The sequence below is a fragment of the Podarcis vaucheri genome (assembly GCF_965113315.1).
Source record: "Podarcis vaucheri genome assembly, chromosome: 1".
Lineage (NCBI taxonomy): Eukaryota > Metazoa > Chordata > Lepidosauria > Squamata > Lacertidae > Podarcis > Podarcis vaucheri.
The window spans coordinates 42,714,533-42,735,871 of record NC_138759.1 but is presented as its reverse complement, the minus strand read 5'-3'; the positions used below and the strand labels follow the sequence as shown (position 1 = coordinate 42,735,871).

At 39.4% G+C, this 21,339-nt stretch overlaps 1 protein-coding gene across 1 annotated transcript in view; it reads right to left on the bottom strand.

Annotated features, from left to right (window-relative positions):
- Positions 1-21,339, bottom strand: part of RYR3 (ryanodine receptor 3) — a 286,017-nt gene that overhangs the window by 65,375 nt on the left and 199,303 nt on the right. The window contains exons 61-70 of the mRNA XM_082241418.1: positions 21,133-21,182; positions 19,942-20,002; positions 18,784-19,022; positions 17,273-17,354; positions 14,396-14,526; positions 11,844-12,161; positions 9,550-9,790; positions 6,901-6,988; positions 6,691-6,783; positions 2,775-2,795 (exon numbers count right to left, since the gene is read on the bottom strand). Of these exons, the coding sequence (XP_082097544.1) occupies positions 2,775-2,795; positions 6,691-6,783; positions 6,901-6,988; positions 9,550-9,790; positions 11,844-12,161; positions 14,396-14,526; positions 17,273-17,354; positions 18,784-19,022; positions 19,942-20,002; positions 21,133-21,182 (1,324 nt within the window). The remainder of the gene's footprint in view (positions 1-2,774; positions 2,796-6,690; positions 6,784-6,900; positions 6,989-9,549; positions 9,791-11,843; positions 12,162-14,395; positions 14,527-17,272; positions 17,355-18,783; positions 19,023-19,941; positions 20,003-21,132; positions 21,183-21,339) is intronic.

Sequence of the window (21,339 nt, the reverse complement as noted above, 5' to 3'; positions counted from 1 at the left end):
TAAAAGCTATACACTAATGTGTGAAACTGATAGCAGTGTGTGTGGGGCACTGTATAAAACCACAATATTGGAGAAAATTTACAAAGCCATATTTGGAGCCAGAGATATTTGCTGCTTTTTAAAACTATGTCACATGATGTTCATTCTTTACACTGTTATATACTGTAATAGGTGATTCGTCTTGTGAAATTTGTCAGGTGCTTCTTGCCTTAGGTAATTCGGTCATCCCTGTCAGCTGATAACAACTTAGATAATAAAGTTAATTGCTGTGAATTCTGAAGATAAAGCAGTGGTGGGAACCAGTGTCCCTCCAGATGTTATGAGACTCCAACTCCCATTAGCCTCAGACAGAATGGCCAATGCACATAGATGATGGGAGTAGTAGTCCAAAAACATCTGGAGGGACACAGTTCCCCTTGTCTGACGTTAGAAAGTCCTTCCCCAGCCTGGAAAGTTCCTTCTGCCCTGAAATCCTATCCTTCTACTGAATGAACAACAAACATTTTGAAAACATTATTGGGCCTCATGCACAAATTCACAAAGCCCTGAGCACTCTGAAACAAAAATCCCACCAAACTAAGTAGGATTTACTTCTAAGTAGACATGCATAGGATCAGAATTGAAGTGTCTTCCTCATCTTAGGCTGCTACCTATGTAGATAAAATTACATAGGTAAAAGTTAAAGAGCAAACGCCTTATAAACTTTATAATCTTCATTTACCAGGATGCTTTAATACTGAGCCTTAACACAGTGTTTTCTATTTGAAGTTTCTGATTTTCACATCTGAAAGATACTCATTGTGAAGCTGTGTAAGGGAATGGGGTCCATGATTCAAAAACAGTGTATTGAAATACATGAAAAAATGAATCTGGGAAACTATATTTGGAGGATAGAGGTACATTAAAACATTTCTGCAAAATATTTAAATATGCTAAAGCTAGATAGCCTAAAAAGAGTGTAACATTTATAAGGGGTTTGTTCTTTCAATTTTTGTGCCAGTTATCAAACACAGACACCCCACTTCTGATTCAGTTAAAACAGTCAATTCCTATTTTGGATTCTGCATGAAAATGTGTTGTGTGAATATTTTCTTTTGTTAGATCCCTGACCTAGTACATGTGCATAAAGTTATGGGCTGAGATCACATATACCATAACAAGTTAATATTTACTACTACCAGTTTTGTCAGAATTAGACACCTGTTTTGGAGGGATGAAAAGGTGTGTAGAGGCTAAATTCAGGTTGGCCTTGCTCCCCCTCCCCCGCATGTCTGCTGCCACATTATGGGCATTTAGAGATCAGACCTCAATCTGTTTATTCCAAAAATGTAGCATGACTCTCAGTATATAAATTTGGATTTCATTATATAAAGCCATTCAAATCAGTTGTAGGATTCAAAATTCAAGATACATTTCTTCTTGTCTGCTCATGTCCGAGGAATATAAAGGAATATAAACCTATATAGCCTGAAAATCTGAGTCTGCATTTCAAACATACTTTTCACATGCAACTCTTGTATTCAGAGTTATTGCAGTTGACATGTGTTTGACACTGAATAAATTGTGCATCTATCTGCACATAATGATTTGATAATTTTAGCATCATTTGGATGCCAATTTGTATTCAATGTGAGTGTGCAAGTTTTTCATGGGGCTGCTAAATATTATTAGGATGCAACAACAAGAAAAGTTGGGTTATGTGACTGAGTCAATTATGCAAATTAAGCAAAATTGGGTTATTTTTCTTATTTTCTATAATGTAACATAGAAACTCATCGGCACAACTAGCTAGCTTCTTCTTCTATTGAGACACACAACTACAGCTAGTCCACCAATAGCTCGGCTGGTCAGAGCATGGTGTGGCTCATGTCAAGGTTACTGGTTCGATCCTTGTAAGGGACAGCTGCATATTCCTTCATGGAAGGGTTTGGACCAAAAGATCCTCAGGGACCCTTCCAATTCCAGAATTGGATGATTCTACATCTTGACCTACACATGCCTATTCCAGGCCTCACATGCCTATTCCAGGGATGGATAAGGACATTGCTTTTCTAAACGAAACCTGAGAGTTTAAAAAAAAAAAAACAGTTCTGTGATGAATAACAAATTTTGTATTTCCCCCTGCATTTTGGAACTGTGATATGCATTCGCCCTGGGTTTGCACACTGGCTGTCAAACAAACGTTCTATAGCCGTCATTTCTATACAGGCGACTCTCAACTTACGTTCCGGAGGTAGTATGTGAAGCCAAAATTGCATATTGTTAAAACACACGGGTTTCCGGGGTGGGTGGGATTGTTTCCCAAATGCTTGTCTGCTTTCCACCCCTTTTATTTTTATTTTTATTTATCAAGCATGTAATGCTGAATGCACACAAGTTGTGAGTTACCTGTATAGAGTTCTGCCTTGGCTATGGAACTAGAATATATTTCTGCTTTGCTCTTGAAGTGTAAGCGTTCACCCTGAGTTCTCTTAATTAAGACTGGGGTATGTGAATCACCCTATGAACAAACAGTATTTTAAGAACTGGGCTACATGAAATAAATGAATATGTAAATACTGCATCATGTTTAGATAAATATAGATGTGATATAAACTGCATAAAGAAATAATTACATCTGCATGCCTCCTTCATGAAAACACCTACACAAAGTTAAAAAATAACAGATTAATGGAGTGGCGTATCTGTTTCAGTAACCTATTGACAAGAATCTGTTATTTCACAGTACAGCCCAAGTAACCCATCTTTCTTAGACTAAATGTTCACTAACTTACCATTCCCCTCCGAGCAATCTGCTGCCATATTATCAGGAAAAAAAGTTTAAAAAAAACTTGCTCAGCTTTAAATAAATTCAGTTTGACAAAGGTTAACAAAATAGTTGCATTTTTTTTAAAAAAGTAGCATTCAGCTGTAAATCCGTAATATTTATGTTACGTATCTTCTGCATACAATAGTAAAGTTGGCATAACATATTTCAACAGATACATATATTATGTATTCCATACCATATGTATAATTTTAATTTTCAAAATGCACTCTAATTTCCCAGCCAACCATCTTTAGCCAATGACCACAACATTATACATTTTTGGCCATTCTTTTGGGATATTATCAAGAATAATAAAGGCTGAAAAGTTGGTTATTTTATGGCATTTTGGAGGATGCCTTACCTTTGAGACTTCTTTGTTAAGTTGATGTTTAGGCACCACTCAAAAGTGGACATTTCCCATGGCTCAGACAATAGGAAACAGCCAGTATTAACCCCCTTCTTCAAAAACCTGGGGTAGAGGCAGGGGCATAGGAAATGGGGCGGGGGGCGGACCGCCCCGGGTGCCCTCACTGAGGGGGGTGACATTCGGTGTGCCACCCACCTGCAGCTCCCAAGCCTTCCCCCTTTCCCCCTTCGTTTTGACTGCTTGTGGGAGGCTTGGGAGTGGCGGGTGGGTGGCGTGCCGAATGTCCGCCAGGGGCAGCTCGCTCTGTCCCCGTGAGAGGCTTGCTCCGCCCCTGGCTGCAGGGCGCACGTGCCACTCCGAGAACCTGAGTGGCTATCCCGTGCCGGAGAGGGCACCCTCCATGCCACGCCCTCCTCGGGAGCTCGTCCGCTCTTGGTAGCACGGGCATATGCTCCACTGCTGGGTAGAGGCTACCCCTTCTTACAAATGTATTCTTCCAAAGCAGGATAATGATGAAGTCTGGTCAATCCTACAGCTTCGTACTGCTTGGTATCGATGCTGCTCTTTCTCTTCTTCTCCTCTGCCACCCTTAAGATTCTAAAGCCTGAGCATGTGCAGTCATGGAAGCTCATTAGGCTTCTCAATCTCAGGTGCTGATTCCAACACTTTCTCTAGTCTGCCTATTCCAAAAGCCCTTTTAAGCAGTGGCGGAGCTTCATGCTCTTCCTCTGCCAGTGCTTTTAAAGGCTCCATTATTTTTCCTTCTCCCCCTAGATTCTTGCTAGCCAAAGCAGAGATTTTTTCTCTTGCCTGCTGCCTTTTCTGTTTTCCTTGCCTAACCCAGGAGTTTTAATGCACCTCAGTTCTACCTCTTTGGCATTGCCCACCAAAGCTGAGAACAACTGCTTCTGTCCTGCCTACCCTCTTCCTATCTTTCTCTCTCTCTGTGTGTAACTGTGTTTTTAAGGACAATTTTGGCTTCCTACCTTTGTGTGCTATGACTGTGTTAGACGCCACTTTCTGGTCCTCCTTGCCCAGTGATACATGACTGCGGCCTAGTCTGCAACGTCAGCCCAGAGAGGAAGAAGCCTATTATGCCTTCCTAAGCAGTGCTTAACCCAGGCATAGGCAAACTCGGCCCTCCAGATGTTTTGGGACTACAATTCCCATCATCCCTGACCACTGGTCCTGTTAGCTAGGGATCATGGGAGTTGTAGCCCCAAAACATCTGGAGGGCCAAGTTTGCCTGTGCCTGGCTTAACCCATCCAGCCTTTCCAATTCCTCTTAGGCCTTTGGGTTTGATCTTTCATGTGTGCATGCAAGTTTAGTCATGGATAGACTCTATTAGCTCATCTTCTCAACTAAAGAAGTGTATATTGTTGTCGAGCTATTCCCACTGCCACAACAAGTATTGTTGCTAAGCTATTCCTTTCTGAAGTATTAATAATGTGTAGATTTTGATTCTCTTTGTGTGTGCAAGACACAACATCTCAATTTTTAAGACCCGTATGAGTGTAAGTTACATCTGCCGAGATGTGCTATTGCCAGTATCTTAAAGATCTTAATTCACAGGACTCCTAGAACATGTATATGTGAAACACATTGCCTGCCAAGGCAGTTTGCTAGCATAGGAGAAAGCAGTCTTTCAAAGCTCCCAAGCTATTCTTGTCTGCATAAGTCAATTCTGTATGCGCCCCCAAAACAAAGTGGATGATTACTTTCAGTGGGAAAAAGACAGGGGACAAACAACAACCAGGCTGACAGAACTTCTTAAAGGGAGGAAGATTTAGTTCCAGTAATAATTGTCCCTAATCTTGACTTTCAGGATTCTTTTTGAAAATCTGCCCCTGATTGGTTGTGAAATTGACATAGAAACGATGCCTACGCTCAACCAGAAAAAAAATAGGATTGTTTCATCTTGCATTTCAACTGATAATGGTCTCAAATCCCAATTTTTTAAGCAGTTATCAACTGTGAAAGTCCTGGCCAGGGGATAGTTTTTCCAATCAAAACTTGAATACCAACATACTGAAAGCAACAAACCTATCATGACTGCTTTTTTCTATTGCGCAAAGATACTTCAATACTGTTACAGTGAAATAATCACACATCTGGTCATTCATATATATATGGTTGTTGACAAGAAAGATTTAACAACAAGAAACTGGATTAATAGCAGAAAGCCAAATTTAAAACTATTATTATTTATAATAAATTTCATTTAACGACCAACCACAGGTACTTGGTACTTAATTACGCTTGGTTTTCTGTGGCACAATATCTGGTTAAAATACTTAAGAAATAATTTGCAACAAGACAGCACTGGGTGCTTGAAAATGTACCAGATACATGTCAGGTTATAATGTATAAAATCATTTAGCATGTATGTTTCAGAGAGTAAGAAGACTAGAACAGCTGAAAATGTCCTTCAGGTATGGAATAAGAATGGGTCACTTGTGGATAAGGCAGTAATTATTTGTGCTCATACACGCACAATTATACATTCTCCATATGTACCCCTCCCCCACACCCCTATGTGATAAATCTACATAAGGACAGCTCCTCCTAAAGACACATCAGCTCCAGTGTTATGATCCACACCCCGTCTTTGGGAGACAAACTGATAGTTGGGTCTCACCTGAATGGTGAATTTTTGTGCCCCTCACTGGGTCAATGCATTTTTAAAAAAATGAATCCACACACATTGATTCAGCAGAGGGACACTGGAAATGAGGAATGCGCCACAAATCTCAGTGTGTTCAGCTGTACATATGCATTAAAGTGACTTAATTTCTAACACTATTTCGAACACCGTCAAATGCTAAAAACATTTGTTTTGCATTTTCAGATAATTAGTTTGATACCATGCCTTTTTGTTTAGACCTTCCCTACTCCTCTACTGAAATGCAATACAATCCCCTTCCAAAAAAATACCCATGATCATCTCAGAAAGAGTGGACTTTCTCAGATGTAGCCTTAGACATTTTAGCATCCCCAATTCGTCCCATACAGATATTCTTATACAGGTTTTTCTAGTGACATTTTGGGCTATGTGTAGATCGAGTGGATATATCTTAACAATTTTGATATCCCCACAATGTATTATGTTTTAGGTAATGTTATTTTACTACAGTGAAAAGCAAACTGTCTGCTGTATCAATAGGAGATGAAAACTCAATATCAGTACAATAGAAATATATGGCAGGGGAGGGAGAATCAAAATCCCAAGACCAGCTGGGTGGAAAGGGAAGGAGCTAAAGTAAAAAGAAGTACTTCAGATCCATTTCTGGTAAACTTTCACCCCATCATGTGGGTGCATCAAGGGGAAAAGGCTTTTAGTCAGAAAATTTACATGACAATATATGGTAAATACAATTGATATTCATATTAAGAAGCAACTACTTCTAAACTTATCAGCAAATAAATGCAGTTTGCTACAGTCTGTGTCATTGTTACAAAGTACAAATAATTTAGCAGATACACTTGGACCAATCTAAATACTTTCTGACTTACTTTTGACATCTTACTCTTGCTGTCTCCCGTCAAAAATGCCAAGTTGTTGATTTCATTCTGAATAACAAAATTTTGTTCTTCTCGCTTGAAATTCTGAAATAAATACAGTTTACATAAATGCTGAGAAACAGGTCGGTGACATTTATAGATATGCATAACATTTCTAAATATGTGTATTATAAAAATGAAAAAAAGGAATCTTTGTCATACATGTGATTTACACCAGAGAATGAAGACTTCAGCTACCATTCGGAAAAGTTCATCAGAATCTGCATCTGGTTTCTTAAGCCAGTTTGATCTAAACAAAAAAACCAAAATACATTTATTAGACTACAGTATTATTTCAACACGTTCTATACTGAACATTACCAGTCCTACTACTCCCCTTTCAATTGCTTCTTCCTGCACTTTGTTTCTGAAAAGTATGATAGTAGCACCATAGGTAAAGGTAAAGGGACCCCTGACCATTAAGGTCCAATCGTGACCGACTCTGGGGTTGCAGCGCTCATCTCGCTTTATTGGCTGAGGGAGCCGGCATACAGCTTCTGGGTCATGTGGCCAGCATGACTAAGCCGCTTCTGGCAAACCAGAGCAGCGCATGGAAACGCCATTTACCTTCCCGCCGGAGTGGTACCTATTTATCTACTTGCACTTTGATGTGCTTTCAAACTGCTAGGTTGGCAGGAGCAGGGACCGAGCAACAGGAGCTCACCCCGTCGCGGGGATTCGAACCGCCGACCTTCTGATCAGCAAGCCCTAGGCTTTGTGGTTTAACCCATAGCACCACCCGCTGCAGCACCATACTGCAGTGTAAAACTGTGTGTTTCTGAGTGTTGGAAAGATGCTCACTACTCCCTTTTATTGATGGGCTAATACACCAAGAGGCATCTCTACTCATCAGTCTCATTGGGCAATATCCAAGTAAACAGCACCACTAGCCTAAGTTCTCTGCAACTGAACTTCCTCTCCCCAGATGCCCACCACAAATATATTCTGGGAGTTCACCCAACCCTCCAGAGCAGGTTGAGAGAGCAAGTGATGGACACATTGGGAGCGTGAGAGAAAGTTTCATTGTGCAGCCAAAGTGCTTGAGTGAGCAGAACTGTTTAACTGGCTATTGCCCACTCAGTTCTATGGCACATACCTCCAAGTAAGTGTGTAGAGCAGCTGTGGGGAACTGCTGGAATTCCTGGCATTGCTGAATTACAACTCCCATCAACCCTAGCAAGCATGGCCAATGGCCAGGGATGATGAGAGCTGTAATTCAGAATCATCTGGAGGTTCTACAGCCTGTGGAGTATTGAAGCCTTTGCAAACCTATACACATCAACCCCAAAGCAAGTTCAATTCAACCAATAGGATTTATTTATGCCATGTATCACAATTCAAAGTACAGGCAATCCTTTTTATGTGGGGGTTATGTTCCAGACGCCAGCATGTGTTGGTGGAACATGTGTAAGCCCAGTCTGCCCCTGTTCTGGCCCCTTTTGTGACTTCTTAATGGCATTTTGGGGCTACTTCCAGGTTCAGCACATGTCATTTGGATGCACCTAAATCAGTCATTGACTGTATTCAGTTTTCATAAAACCACCACCCTATCTGATACAACTAGATTTACTTTGTAGCAAGAACATCTGTAGATTTTTTTTGTAACAGAACTGATAGTAATTCCTGCGGCCACTTTAATGATTTGCACATTCATTTTGGTATCATCTTCCAGGGCATATAGCTCACTTTATAAGATGAATAAAGTGGTCTAGAATGTTTCTTCCCCTAGAATTATACACTGTCTCTAAAACAGATATGGCTTAAGAAAAAGTTTGTGCTGTATTTAAATATGTATGTGTGCTTGTTGATGATGAATTGTCTAAACTGCCACGCAGCATTTGGATTCAAGCTTTCAAGTCAGAAAATGATTTTATACTTTAATGGACATTGCTGATTCTTCCATTTAAATACCTTTAGACATTCATAAGAATTTTACAACACTAAAATATTCTGAACTGTAAAAATGTTACAAGTAAGCTGTGTCAGGAAGCAGAGAGCAGACACGACTTAATTAAACTGTTTTTGTGGCTGTGCCATTTTTATACTCTCATTTATCTTTAACATATTTAATTCTTGTTTTTATTCTGGTACTTCACAGAATTAAAGTTAATGTTAAGGCAATCATTCACATGTTCTTTCCCCTGCCTAACCTAAATTTAGTGAAGCTTGAGGTCAGAAACATTCACTTTGTTCTATTCCTTATTGATTTTTTCAAGAAAGCAGTCTATTCTTCCTTGTGTCAGGTGTCAAAGCTATCAAACTTTCCACTTGCATTCCACTTGCTGGCATTGGTTAACACTGTTTGCTGATCCATGAAATGACCTTGAATTGTATGGCCTAGATAGGAACTATCTGCCTTTCAACTGGGTCTAGGGGGACCTTTCTATTTTGTAAAAGACAAAAGATTTATACGATCTGAAGAGAAACCAGATTACCTTTGGGGCACAAGTTATGTGAAAACAAAATCATATATATTAAAGACACTACAGTCTCCTCTGTGCCTAACTTTTCTGAAGGAAACACCAATCCTGATTAAGTGCCAAGACCCCTAGAATCTCACACCACACAGCAGAGCTTGGTTGGGGTGGTCCATAACAAAATTTAGGACAGGAGGAGGAGAGCAGTCTTGGTTTTACTATCTATTTGAATGGACTGTTGCTGTTTTAAACTAAACTAACCATTTAGGTAGTTTTCCATTTTTAGTTTTATATTGTTTTATTGTTAGCAAAATTAGGAACATAAATTTTATGTTGAGGCGCAGGATATAAATACAAAAATCATTTAATCCCATTTAGTTACAGATTCTCCTACCTGTTGTTGTCCACATAGCGGATCAACATAGGATAAAAAGCATAAAGGTCACGGCAAAGAACTGCAAATTCATCTAGAATGAGGAGTTCTGCTTCTTGGGTATCCGTTTTACTGTCTGCTTTCAGTTGTTCCTCCTCCATCACTATCTTTATGGCTTTCTTCTTTAGTTTCTCCAGTGTTGGGATAAAATGACTTTTCAACAGATCCGGCCTGGCCTTGCTAATGATTGGCTGAGCATACACTATATACAAAACACATTTCTATAAATATACATTTAAACATATTTTGTTACTCTGTAAAAAGTAACAAATGCATTCATTCTAGTTTAGCTTCATAATAGCACTGTGACTGTAGACGTCAGTACAATGCAACAACAAACCATGTTTTCCTGTAACTTGCACGGGCAGACTTAAATCTTGGGCTCGTGTCCTCCCCACTCCTCTGGGGAGGAAATGTAACTTGTCTCTGTATAGAAATGACCTGAAATTTTGGATGCACCCAGAACTCACCAATTGGTGGTTTGTACTGATAATGGTTTGTTATCCTGGCATGTTAACAAACTGGTTTGAACAAACCATAATTTGGTGACTTTGCATGCAACAGCAAATCATTGTTTGTTTCAAATGAGACACAGGAGATTTAAATCTCTTATCCTTGCATGTGATAGTGAGGGATTGTACAAGACCAAGGCTCATGAACATAACAATAAACCATGGTTCACTGTTATATATGAACTGAGTCTAAAGTCATATCTGCCTGATTGTGTATTGCCTGAAAGTATACAGGCAGAAATACTTCTATATTAGGTTACGCTTGATATCAAGAATTTGATGAATATTCACATACACATATGAATGCTGACAATTCCAGCTGAGTTTGGGGAATGTCCAAAAATATTTTCCCTACTTATCAGCAAGTGTCAATTCTAACCATTATATTTTGATGACATTCACTTGTGTATCTCTGAGTTTTTAGAAAACCAGACAATCTGTCTAGGATAGTCAGTGGTCACACCTGCAGGTTGACATTCACCAAATTTCAGGCATCACAACATATTGTAATATTGCATTTGATGGTTTAAGACAGGCATAAGCAAACTCAGCCCTCCAGATGTTCTGGGACTACAACTCCCATCATCCCTGACCACTGGTCCTGTTAGCTAGGGATGATGGGAGTTGCAGCCCCAAACATCTGGAGGGCCGAGTTTGCCATGCCTGGTTTAAGATATGCTGTAGACTGCTTAGAGATCTGTTTTGGCTATGTAAAACACCATAGAATTTGCTTAAATAAATAAGCATAAACATTATACATGTTTAATAAATATATAGGAATCCTGCCTCAAGACAGGGAATTTATGTATCTGATCTTGGGTTCTTTCATTAAAAATGTTGTATATGTGAAACAGTGTACTCAGACTATCAAGTGGCTTAACCAAGCCACATGTAAGTAACCAATTGGACTGTTGGATATTTAAAGGCAGTCAAACTAACAATTCACGATTTGCTAGATAGTCACTGAGATAGATAGGGCTGAGGCTCACAAAGTCTTCTTGTAAAATTTGCTAGAGAGAACTCTGCAAAAACACTCCCATTGTACCCTGACAGGAAGAGGGAGTAGCTATATATCCTCCCTGCCTGGGCACACTCTTTTTCTGCTCTTCTCCACCATGCCAGCAACATACAACATCTGCAGTGCCGGGCTCTGACTGCATCAACTTTTTGTTCATTCTTCTTAAGATGGTTCAATGAGTTTTCTTTTGGAGAACCCACAAAATGTAAAATTAAAAAGTGGTAACACTACAACTAAACTAGGCCTTTGTCTCAATGAAAGATGAAAATATTTTCCTGACTGCTGTGGACCACATCTGATGCAATCAAATGAAAACCATGAGAACTCTTCATATATGTATCCATCCATTTTATAGCTTTAAAAACAGGACAGGTCTGTGCCACAAGAGTTTTCAGGGAGACTTACATGCGCTTAATTAATGGATAGTATTTTCTCCTAGCTCTACAGATATTAAAAATTATTTCCAAACACATAATGATACCAGGTACTTGTTCAGGAATGCAGGACCCCCAATTTTTGAACCAAGCATATATTATTTAGATTTTACTGAGATTTTTACCATTTAACTAATTTAATAAAAGACATTGATTCTAAAATGTAAATCTGACTGTGGGAGAAAGCTTTCGTAAAAAAGTACAGCTATTGGAGAATTAATGTTTTGTTGGTGTTGACAAATAAAACAGCTCTAGTAATCAGTTGTTTAAATGAAATTTGCCACAAGGTACCTGCTATTCGCTTCATCCAAGTTGCCTCATCTATCCCCAGGTTATTGTTGATGATCTTCAAAATGTTCCCCAGTATTATGCTGAGATGCTCAGAAGTTACCATTGTGCAGCAGGGGCCAGTACTTTCAGCATTTTCCGGCCCCCTTTCCCACCAGTATGATAGATAGTTGCATAACATGGGCAAGATCACCTCAATCACGTGTGGCATTTCAGTATATCTGGCTCCAGATTCTGCCAAGCTGTTTATTTCTTTCATTAAGCCATCCAAGTGAGGGATTTCTGGACACATTTCTTCTACGGTTTCAGGCATGCCTAAAACTTCATATTATGACACATAACAATAATTTTGGGGTGGTTAACATACTTAATGCTTAAAACAGCTAAAGCACAATTTAAATCATTTTACTTCCACCGTAACTCTGACAGATTCTGCACAGATACAAACATGATTCATTAGTTCCCTCTACTGTTCAATAGCAATGGTTTTTTGTTTGTTTCCATGCTTTACATGGAGCTTTTTATTAATTCCTTAACAGTTTGGGCCTAGCTCTCAAAATCAGATAATGTAGTAAACCTGTGTTTACAATGTGTACTACTTCTAATTATTGTGGAGTCACATGACTGAATGCTATGCCATTTAAAAAATCTACACAAAGCAGGATGTTGTGGCATAAATGATTGTGCTGCCAGAATACTATATGCCAGAAAAACAATAGCATGTTAGCAACTAAAGTACAGTTGAACAAAAGATGAGCATGTTCCTTTAAAGATGGCTTTACGTTTACTGCATTCTGTGGAAGTGGATTAAATAGGCATGAAGCAATTGAAAAAGGTTTTAATGTTATTATTATTTCATTTATGAATCACCAATTGTACCTTGAAGCAATATAATAAAAAACATATGAGACAATTGCAAATTAAAAACAATTAAAAACAAACAATTACACAAAACAGTTTAAAGCAATAACAGCACACTAAAATCAATTCCATTCCAATAATGGAACGAACTGAACCTTTATTTCTATAAATGCAGTGCATTTATCAAATACAACAGATAAATTATAAAACATCAGATCGGCTTCTGCTACCCACTTAGGTTTTAACATTTATGGTCATTGTACTTAGGATGGTGTATGTGGCATCGCCCTTTGACTATGTAATAAGCAACCAGCCTTTTTCCCAACTTTGAAGCTGCAGGAGGTGGGTGAGGCATATTGTGACAACTATGGAATGATCACCTTGCCTTCCTAGCTCAAAGATTGTGAGGAAGATTGAGGATCACTTGACTGCTGTGTTGTCCTGGTGCCCTCAGTGCCTGTCCACATCAGGATAAATCAGCAAGGCTTCCTTGAGTGTTGTTCTTCACCACTATCATGAACACTGCCACCCACCAGCAGCTGAGGCCAAGATACCCCTCATCTCTCTTTCCAGAGGAAATAAAGTTTGGGGGCAGGGGGCTTCATCAACTGCTGTTGAGAAGCAAAGCTCCAAGCCTCTCTGCTTTGATCATCTAAAGCCAGCATGTTCCTGCCTCTTTCCCATAGGAGGGCTTCTTCAGCTCCTACTTTGCTTCAGGGAGTGGAGGAAAGGGAAGCAATTGGCCAACGATAATTTTTGGCTTGGATAACACTGATGGATAGTCACCCCCCCATCCCAATCTGGAACCAACAATAGCCATGGAGAAAGAGGAGCCTCAGAAAGTTCCCATTCAAATTCTTTAGGTGTCATACAGATTGTATTCCTGCTGCGATTACAGCACCCCCTGCTCCGAAATACGTTTACTCTGAAATGTTTTAGATTGCAGAGGCATCACAAGATAACAAACGGCAGAGTCCAAATCTTGATTTTATCAGAATATTTCAGACCTTTCAAGATTTCATAAAGTAGAGAGAGAATTTTTGCCATTCTATTAGCAAATTTCCTTGCATTCCAAATTCTTAACAACCTGATTCCCTTCAAAGCGCTTCTTCTTCCAATGTTTTTGTTTTGGCGAATAATGGTAATCCAGGGCCACTTTAAACATTCAAAACCACTTTCATGACATGTGCCCTTAGGTTTTCTATGGCTGGATTTTCATGGAGTGTGTAAAGTGTGACAGAGACAACCAAACTTAATTTCCTGACCATTTGTATAATCGTGATTTCCCCCCCCCCCCAGCCTCTGCAATCTTCAGAATTATGTCTGGGTGTTTGTGACTGTATCGGTGTAAACAATCTAAATAAGATCATCGTTTGAATGCATGAAAATTCAAGTATGAATATAGTATGTACAGATAGATTAGTGCGGCTACCTAATTTCACAAATGCACTTAAATGGGCACAGAGATAAAATAGCACGGCGAACTGGCTAAATGCTTAGCATTTAACTAAGCTATAAACATATCCATTCCAAGACATTTCCCCAATAATTTCAGTCAAACACTACTATCAAAGGAGTTAAGTGGAAATATATGACGATAGTTGCAAATACAGTGCAATAAAGGTCTAAAAACAGACAATAAGGATGCAGTTTATTTCTCAGTCCAACTTTTTGTAGCAGAGTACTGTACTTACTAGCTCTCTCTCTGGCAGTTTTTGTGTTGAAGACAGACAGCGGATTGTAAAGATTGAGAGAAGGTTCAAGAAAGGCTACTGGAATGGCAGCTGCAAGAGACGCTAAGCACTCACCAAGAGCTGGACGTTGTCTGTAAACAAAAGAACACTATCAGTTCTTTCACAGTACATCTGAAGTAAAAAACCAACCCCACAATATATTTGAAGTAACTATTTTCAAATCCAGTTCACACATTACATTTATTTTATCAGTAGCAAGTTTCTGTTTGCAATGTTTTCTTAACGGTCCTTCCCTATCAAAAATGTTTTCAAATTAGATAGTATAATTGGGTAGCAAGTATATTTAAATCTGGAAGGCAGTGTCATGTTCAACCACATCTTGTGGATAATCAAAAGTAACAGTCGAAGAAATTGTTTTCCTTGAGCAATAGATGAAGCCACACTCTCAAGTCATAATCTTAGTTGGTACAGGCAGGTTTCTGTACCTTACAGTATTCAATACTAGTAATAACCTTTTGGAATGAATAGATTGATTTATTTTGATCAAATTAATAAACCAATTGTATATTATTTGATTTGAAATCTGGCGGCAAGGGGAGGAAACTGGATTCATTATTATGGCTTGATATTTTGTTTGTACTGATTTCCACAGAAAATAGAAAAGGGTGTGAGATCAAGGGTGCAGGGCTGGCTTCAAGTTAATGGGTGCCCTTGGACACAGTATCAATAGGTCCCATTGGCCCTTCCTTTCCTCCACAAAACTCTTTTATCCCCACCAATTATCACTAACCGGCTACTGCAAAAGGTGTGCACAATGAACATAGATTTAATCTATCATGAACAGTCACTACCTTTTTGAAACTCATTGCCACTGGACTCCCACAATATAATTTTATCCAAGATTTCATGTATCTGAAAAGTGGACTTGATAACTTCTGTCATAACAAAATCGTTGATCTTTAGTATGCCACAACAACACACTTTGTTGTTTTAAAATAGTGATTAAAGAATTATTGGCCCAGAAATTCAGTACCAGAGCTGGATAGAGCTTAGTCTTTCCACACACAAAAATCCCCTCCTAGTTAGTCAAAGCTTTCTACATTTCAGCAGTATAATTTTGATGATCACAATCTTACACTGTTGAGGGTCAGAAAATCTCATATTGAGTAGCCCCTTTAAAATATTTTAATCACTTGAGGAGAATGTCAGCCAGTTTAACCAGAAGGTGAAGTCAACTCAGAATTGGGGAAAAAACCCTTACGGAAATAATTCCTTAACATCAGCAGTTAATGCAGAAGGTTATTTTTTTTAAACGTTTTAACTGCACTTATAAGTTGCTTTACAAAAAGTAAAATGTTCAGAACATCTAGGAAGGAACCTTATTAAGCAGTTAGATGCAGGGGAGAGAGATGGTAATAATAGATGGCCTTGCAAATAATTATCTCATAATATGATCTCTTTCATTGCGTGTGGGGCTTGTCAAACTGCGGAGGGGAAAGAGAAAACCTAAGCAGTTTTAAAAAACCCCAAAACCTTTCTATCTCAATCGCGGGGATTCGAACCGCCAACCTTCTGATCGGCAAGTCCTAGACTCTGTGGTTTAACCCACAGCGCCACCCGCGTACCTTACCCAATAGTTAAAGTGGGAATCAAAGGCCGTCACAAGGGGGAAATAACCCTGCTCTGAATCACACTGGGTGGGTGCAGGATCCAGGAGACCCTACATGGCAGTCCCTGCCATTTTCTCCTGGGAGAAGGAAACCAGCTGTGCCTCCTACTTGTCAAGAGGCCATTATAAAGCCAGCACTAGGGGTGCTTCCAAGGAGGAGGCGAATCTGGCCTCCAAAGAACGTACTGCAGCCATTGCTGCCGCTGCGGCGGCAGCAGCAGTGGACAATGCATTCTGTGGAGGTCAGATCTGCTGCCGCCTGAGGTGGCCGCTTCACCTTGCCTCATGGGTGGGCCAGCCCTGACTTACAGGCGGGCAATACTGGTACGTTTAAGGCTTTAGAGCATTTCCAAGCACATTTAACAGGCAGCCACGTGGGAGCTGAAGGCATGGCAGCACTTGTTTACACACCATGTTTGGTCCCAGCTCTTGGTAGGCCCTGCCGAGTGATTGGCAATTGGCCTGTTCCCCACGTGGCCCACAGTTGGAGCCAGGCAAGCAAGGGTGGTCTACCACTACATTCTCTTCCCTGACAGTCACCAATGTACTCAATATGTAGAAGGGAGTCCTGTGACCACCACAATTGTGTGAATTTCCACTTGCAAGCTAATACTGGCAAGCTGTTCTACCTGTCTCATTTCTGCCACCATTTATTTTGTCTGGATTTGTATGCCCCCCGCTTCAGTTTTTCACAACTGATATTAAAAAAATTGCAGACACACTGGTGTTCTGAAACACTCTAGAGCAACATTTCACTGAAACATTTCTGGCTTCCAGTGAGCCAAGAGTGGCTATCGAGCCAAAGGCTGCATTGACCCATGGAGAACCTGGGATGTAAAAGTGGGTGCGGCTGAAGTGTAAAAGGGGGCATGGTGAGAACTGCAGGCCTCAAGGCTGCCTTCTAGAAGCCTTTCCCAATACATTCTGAATACAAGAAAGTGAACTAATGTTTGAAGGGAGGTGGACACACCAACTACCTTTGGAGCAACCAAATTTCCTGCCTTCGAGCAGTAGGACAACACAGTCCCACTTGGAAGTGTCCTAATGCCCAGTGAAGAATACAAGGTATTGTTTAGCTTGCTTGTAAGGAAATGCTTCAGCTACCAAAGGTTACCGGTGTGCTTTATAGAGGCACAATCACTCTTAACTCAGAAATATGCTTAGAGCAACTTTTCATAGTGTATTCAGCTTTTTTTTCTGTTAAGTACCTTTCAACATAAATGTTCTTTCCAGTTCCAAGAGAGTACAGGCTACAAAGAATTCTGTAGCACGATACTTGGACATCACCTACTGGGGGAAAGAAAAGAAAAGAAAACACTTATGTTCAGCTACGTCATATTTTTAAATTGAATGTTTTGACCTCTTTATACAGTTTACCCAAACAAGAGCCAATTGTTGTATATAGTACTCTCTTAACGCTTTATTCAATTTTATATAATTTTCTAAATAAAATTGTGGTGGTGGACTCTCCTTCCTTAGAGGTTTTTAAGCAAAGGTTGGGTGGCCATCTGTCAGGGATGCTTTAGTTGAGATTTCTGAATTGCCAGTGCTTGAGGTCCTTTCCTATTCTACAATGATATGATTATACCAATGCAGCCATTTTGGCTGGATACAAAGGTCATGTAATCAGAATTTCACTCACAGGAAGAGTGTTTCTGTCCTCCCCTCACAGAAGGGGAAGGTGGTTTTCATTGATTTGCTCTTTTCCCTGCATCCCACTGAAAACTTGCCCCTTAGGATTAGGGGGCACGCTGGAACAGAAGGTTGTAGATGGGAAAGATAACTGATAAAAATTTCCTCCCTTCCTTCCATGAATTGAGGCCTGTGCTGGATCAATGACCCTAGGATTCATGGAAGACATGCCATCCAATGTGTTCCTGGACCTAACAAAATTCTAAAATTGGACTGCTGTCTTAATTAATCACAAGGCCCATCTCTCTCTCTCTCTCTCTCTCTCTCTCTCTCTCTCTCATCTCACACAGTCCCTATGAACCTGATGTAAAAGACTTTTGGATCAGTGGGAGTCTTTTAATTAACTTCAAACAGTCATGGCCCCTGTGAACCACACAGAAGATAGGATATCAGTCTCCACCAATTCCTGGTATATTTCAGCCAGCACTGATGTAAGACCCTTTGCCTAGGAAAAGTACTTAATGAGGCTGACAACTTTTCCCTCTGTTTTTAGCAACTGAATAACAGGCAAAACTTCAATAGGCAAACTTCCCACCCTTCACTGCATCCTGTTCTGGGACAAGCTGCATCACTTGAATTTCTGCTGCAGGAGACCTCTCAGACAAGATGTGACAATCCTCCATAAATAAAATGGATGTACTGACCACTTAGAATGAAAATCTAGCAACATTCAGGAGGCTACTGTTAATTTATCCCTGAATGAAATCAAAATCCCTGTATTCATCACAAAGGGCTCAAAATTTATTAATATATGAGGCTGGAAGCATATTAGCTGCCATACAGCTTCCATGGAATCTATGTATTAAAAATGAAAATATAATGCAGCTTATTTCAGATTTTGCCATAGCTCATAGCATATTAGAATAAATAAGACAGTAAGTTAAATGCACACTTCTAAAACATGGTTTCAACTTCAGTTGAGTGCAAACCCTTGACCCATTTTGGAATGAGCAGTGGAATCCTCATTTATTCCTAGTTACAACTGAAACAATATTTGAAAATCAAAGATAAAACTGAGAAGACTTACATAGCAAATCGGTGCCAAAATGATGCTGGGCAACATGTTCAAAAATTGATGTTAGAACAGGCAATAATGCCACTGTTGTATAGTTGATATTCTGCGAGACCCCTTTAATTTGTGTACGGGAATGGGTAAATTTTCCAAGTTTAAGATTTTCTGATGTCTTCTCCAGATCTTCAGCTGCATTTTCAAAGAAGGCATGCAGTCCTGCTTTAACCGGCTCTGAACCTGATTTCATGACGGTTCTACAGGACAATTTATAGAACGTCACTTAGAAATCAAATGCCTATACTTTTCCACAGCAAATCAAGACTTCCTCAACTAATGTCTGTTTCTTTGAGATATAGGTGTCTACACTGAACAGACATATACCAGTAATTACATGGCTATTCAACAGTTCTTACTAAGCATGCTAAGAAACTATGTAGGAAATTATGGCGAGGAAGCTAATTTTAGTGCACTTGCACCAAGTCCTATAGTGGTGAGATTATTTACCCTGGTGCTATGAAATGAGACTTACTTCTAGCAGGCTTCTGCACAGGGATACGAACATTACACATGTATCAGGAAAAGAGGCTTTCCTCTGCTTCTCAGTTATTGCTCAGTGTACATTTGCAGATTCTTTCTCAGACTCAGATGCCACCTAGGGGTGCTGGTTGGGAAATAGAGGATGCACTCCTGCTTAGACTGCAATTGCTAAAAAGGATAGATTAGTAAAGCTGAAGTGAACTACTTTTAAAAACTGAAATTTTATAACCATATTTTTAATCGTTTTCTACTTTTGCTTTTGAAATTTACCTCTACAGGAAATGAAAACAGCACCAAGTCTTAAGTTTTAATGATGAATTTTAAGTACTGCAAAATTCACCACTTTTACACCTTGCTTTCAACTAAACCTCCTGACCATACAATCTACAGATGTCTACTCAGAAGTAAGTCTCCTCAAATTCAGTGAGCATATTCGCCAATATGTATAAGATTACAGCCTGAATTGAACAGTATATGGGATATGTTACTACATAGCTTTCAAGAAAAATGTTCTGCTGGGAAGTAAATAATTTGGTTCCAATAATTCATTTTTTTGGGGGGGGGAAATATTTTTGGAAAAAATTCTTTGGGTGAAATAGTGTTCACATATAAGATTGATAAAAGGAGTAAACTTACCTTGTGTCTAGTGTCTGAGCTAAGATGTGTAGGCAGCTAACCATTGTAGCAGCATCACTACCTATTCAAAATGAATGGGGAAATGTGTTGCTCTTTTAAATTCTCCTTTTAAAAAGGTAAAATAAAAATTAATACATTTATTAAACCCACTTACGCTGGGGAAATCGAATATTCTTTTAACAAAAGCTGGAATCTTTGCTGATTTTTCTTCTTACATCATCTAATTATTAGATTAATGGATAGCATGTAGACTGCCCTTTCTACTTGCCTTTTATATTTCCCCCCATTCATAATTTACTTGGATTTCTTTGATTAGAGAACTGCCAATCTGAAAATATGTAGAGTGTTCAGGGGAACCAAAAATCCAAAAGATTAGAAGATGTGCAGAATGTCATCTGTGCCTTGCACCTTTAAGGCTCCAATCTGTGGTCTAATGCCTCAGTAGAAGGGAGCTGGATCTCACCCATGCTCCTTCTCAGCTCTGTGCTATGATTGTCTCAAAGAGACGCTTCAGAAGTCTTTCTTCCTTGGCATTTCCCTTCTTCAGCCTCTTGTAAGTGGCTCTCCCATATTTGCCTCCACGCCCTCCCTTCACACTTGTGAGTAAGGACCTCACTCAGGAGTCTTATAGTCTTAGCTCCTGGCTGAAAAAACATTTATGGGGGAAAATGTATCTGAGTTGAAGCCAAAAGGGTTTAGGTAACGGTGGGAGCTCCACCAAAGAAGCTCACCACCACCACCCATAGCATCACTCTGCAAATTATCAAGTTTCTGTGCAGTTTGTGCAAGGATAGTATATTGTACTTAGCAAGATGCTATGATTGCTCCTCCACAACATACTAAAACTTCTCTTCCAGTAGTATCTAGTACTTTGCATGATATTATCATGCTCTTCTGCATTTGCTTAAATATATTATTGATAACACCGTAGTCAGAAAACAAAGCAGATGTATGTTGATACAGAAGCAGGAAATGGGACTCGTAAACAATTTTTACAGAATTGTCCCAGGGTATGACAGCAGGAGAGCTTGAAAGGACACTACAAAGGGACAGTTCAGGGATACTTTATCTTTTTTTAAAAAAATCCTTTTCATGATTACTAGCTAAAAAGCATCCAACAATTTCTCATCACCCCAGAAATATCCCAGACAACTTGTGATGATAACTTAATGAAAATCTTTCTTAACTTACCAAAAAGTGAAATCCTATGTCTAACAAGAGCAGCAAGTTTGCAGAAAAGGCTAAAGCCGAAAAGAATGCAAAACAGCAGGAAAAATACAGAGGGGTTAAAGATTTGTTTAGATAATAAATTAATACAGTCGTGAGGAGCAACTGTGAGAATGGTAGATGTGAAACAAAGATACAAAGTATGTTTTGAATTAAACAGAAGCTGAGTTT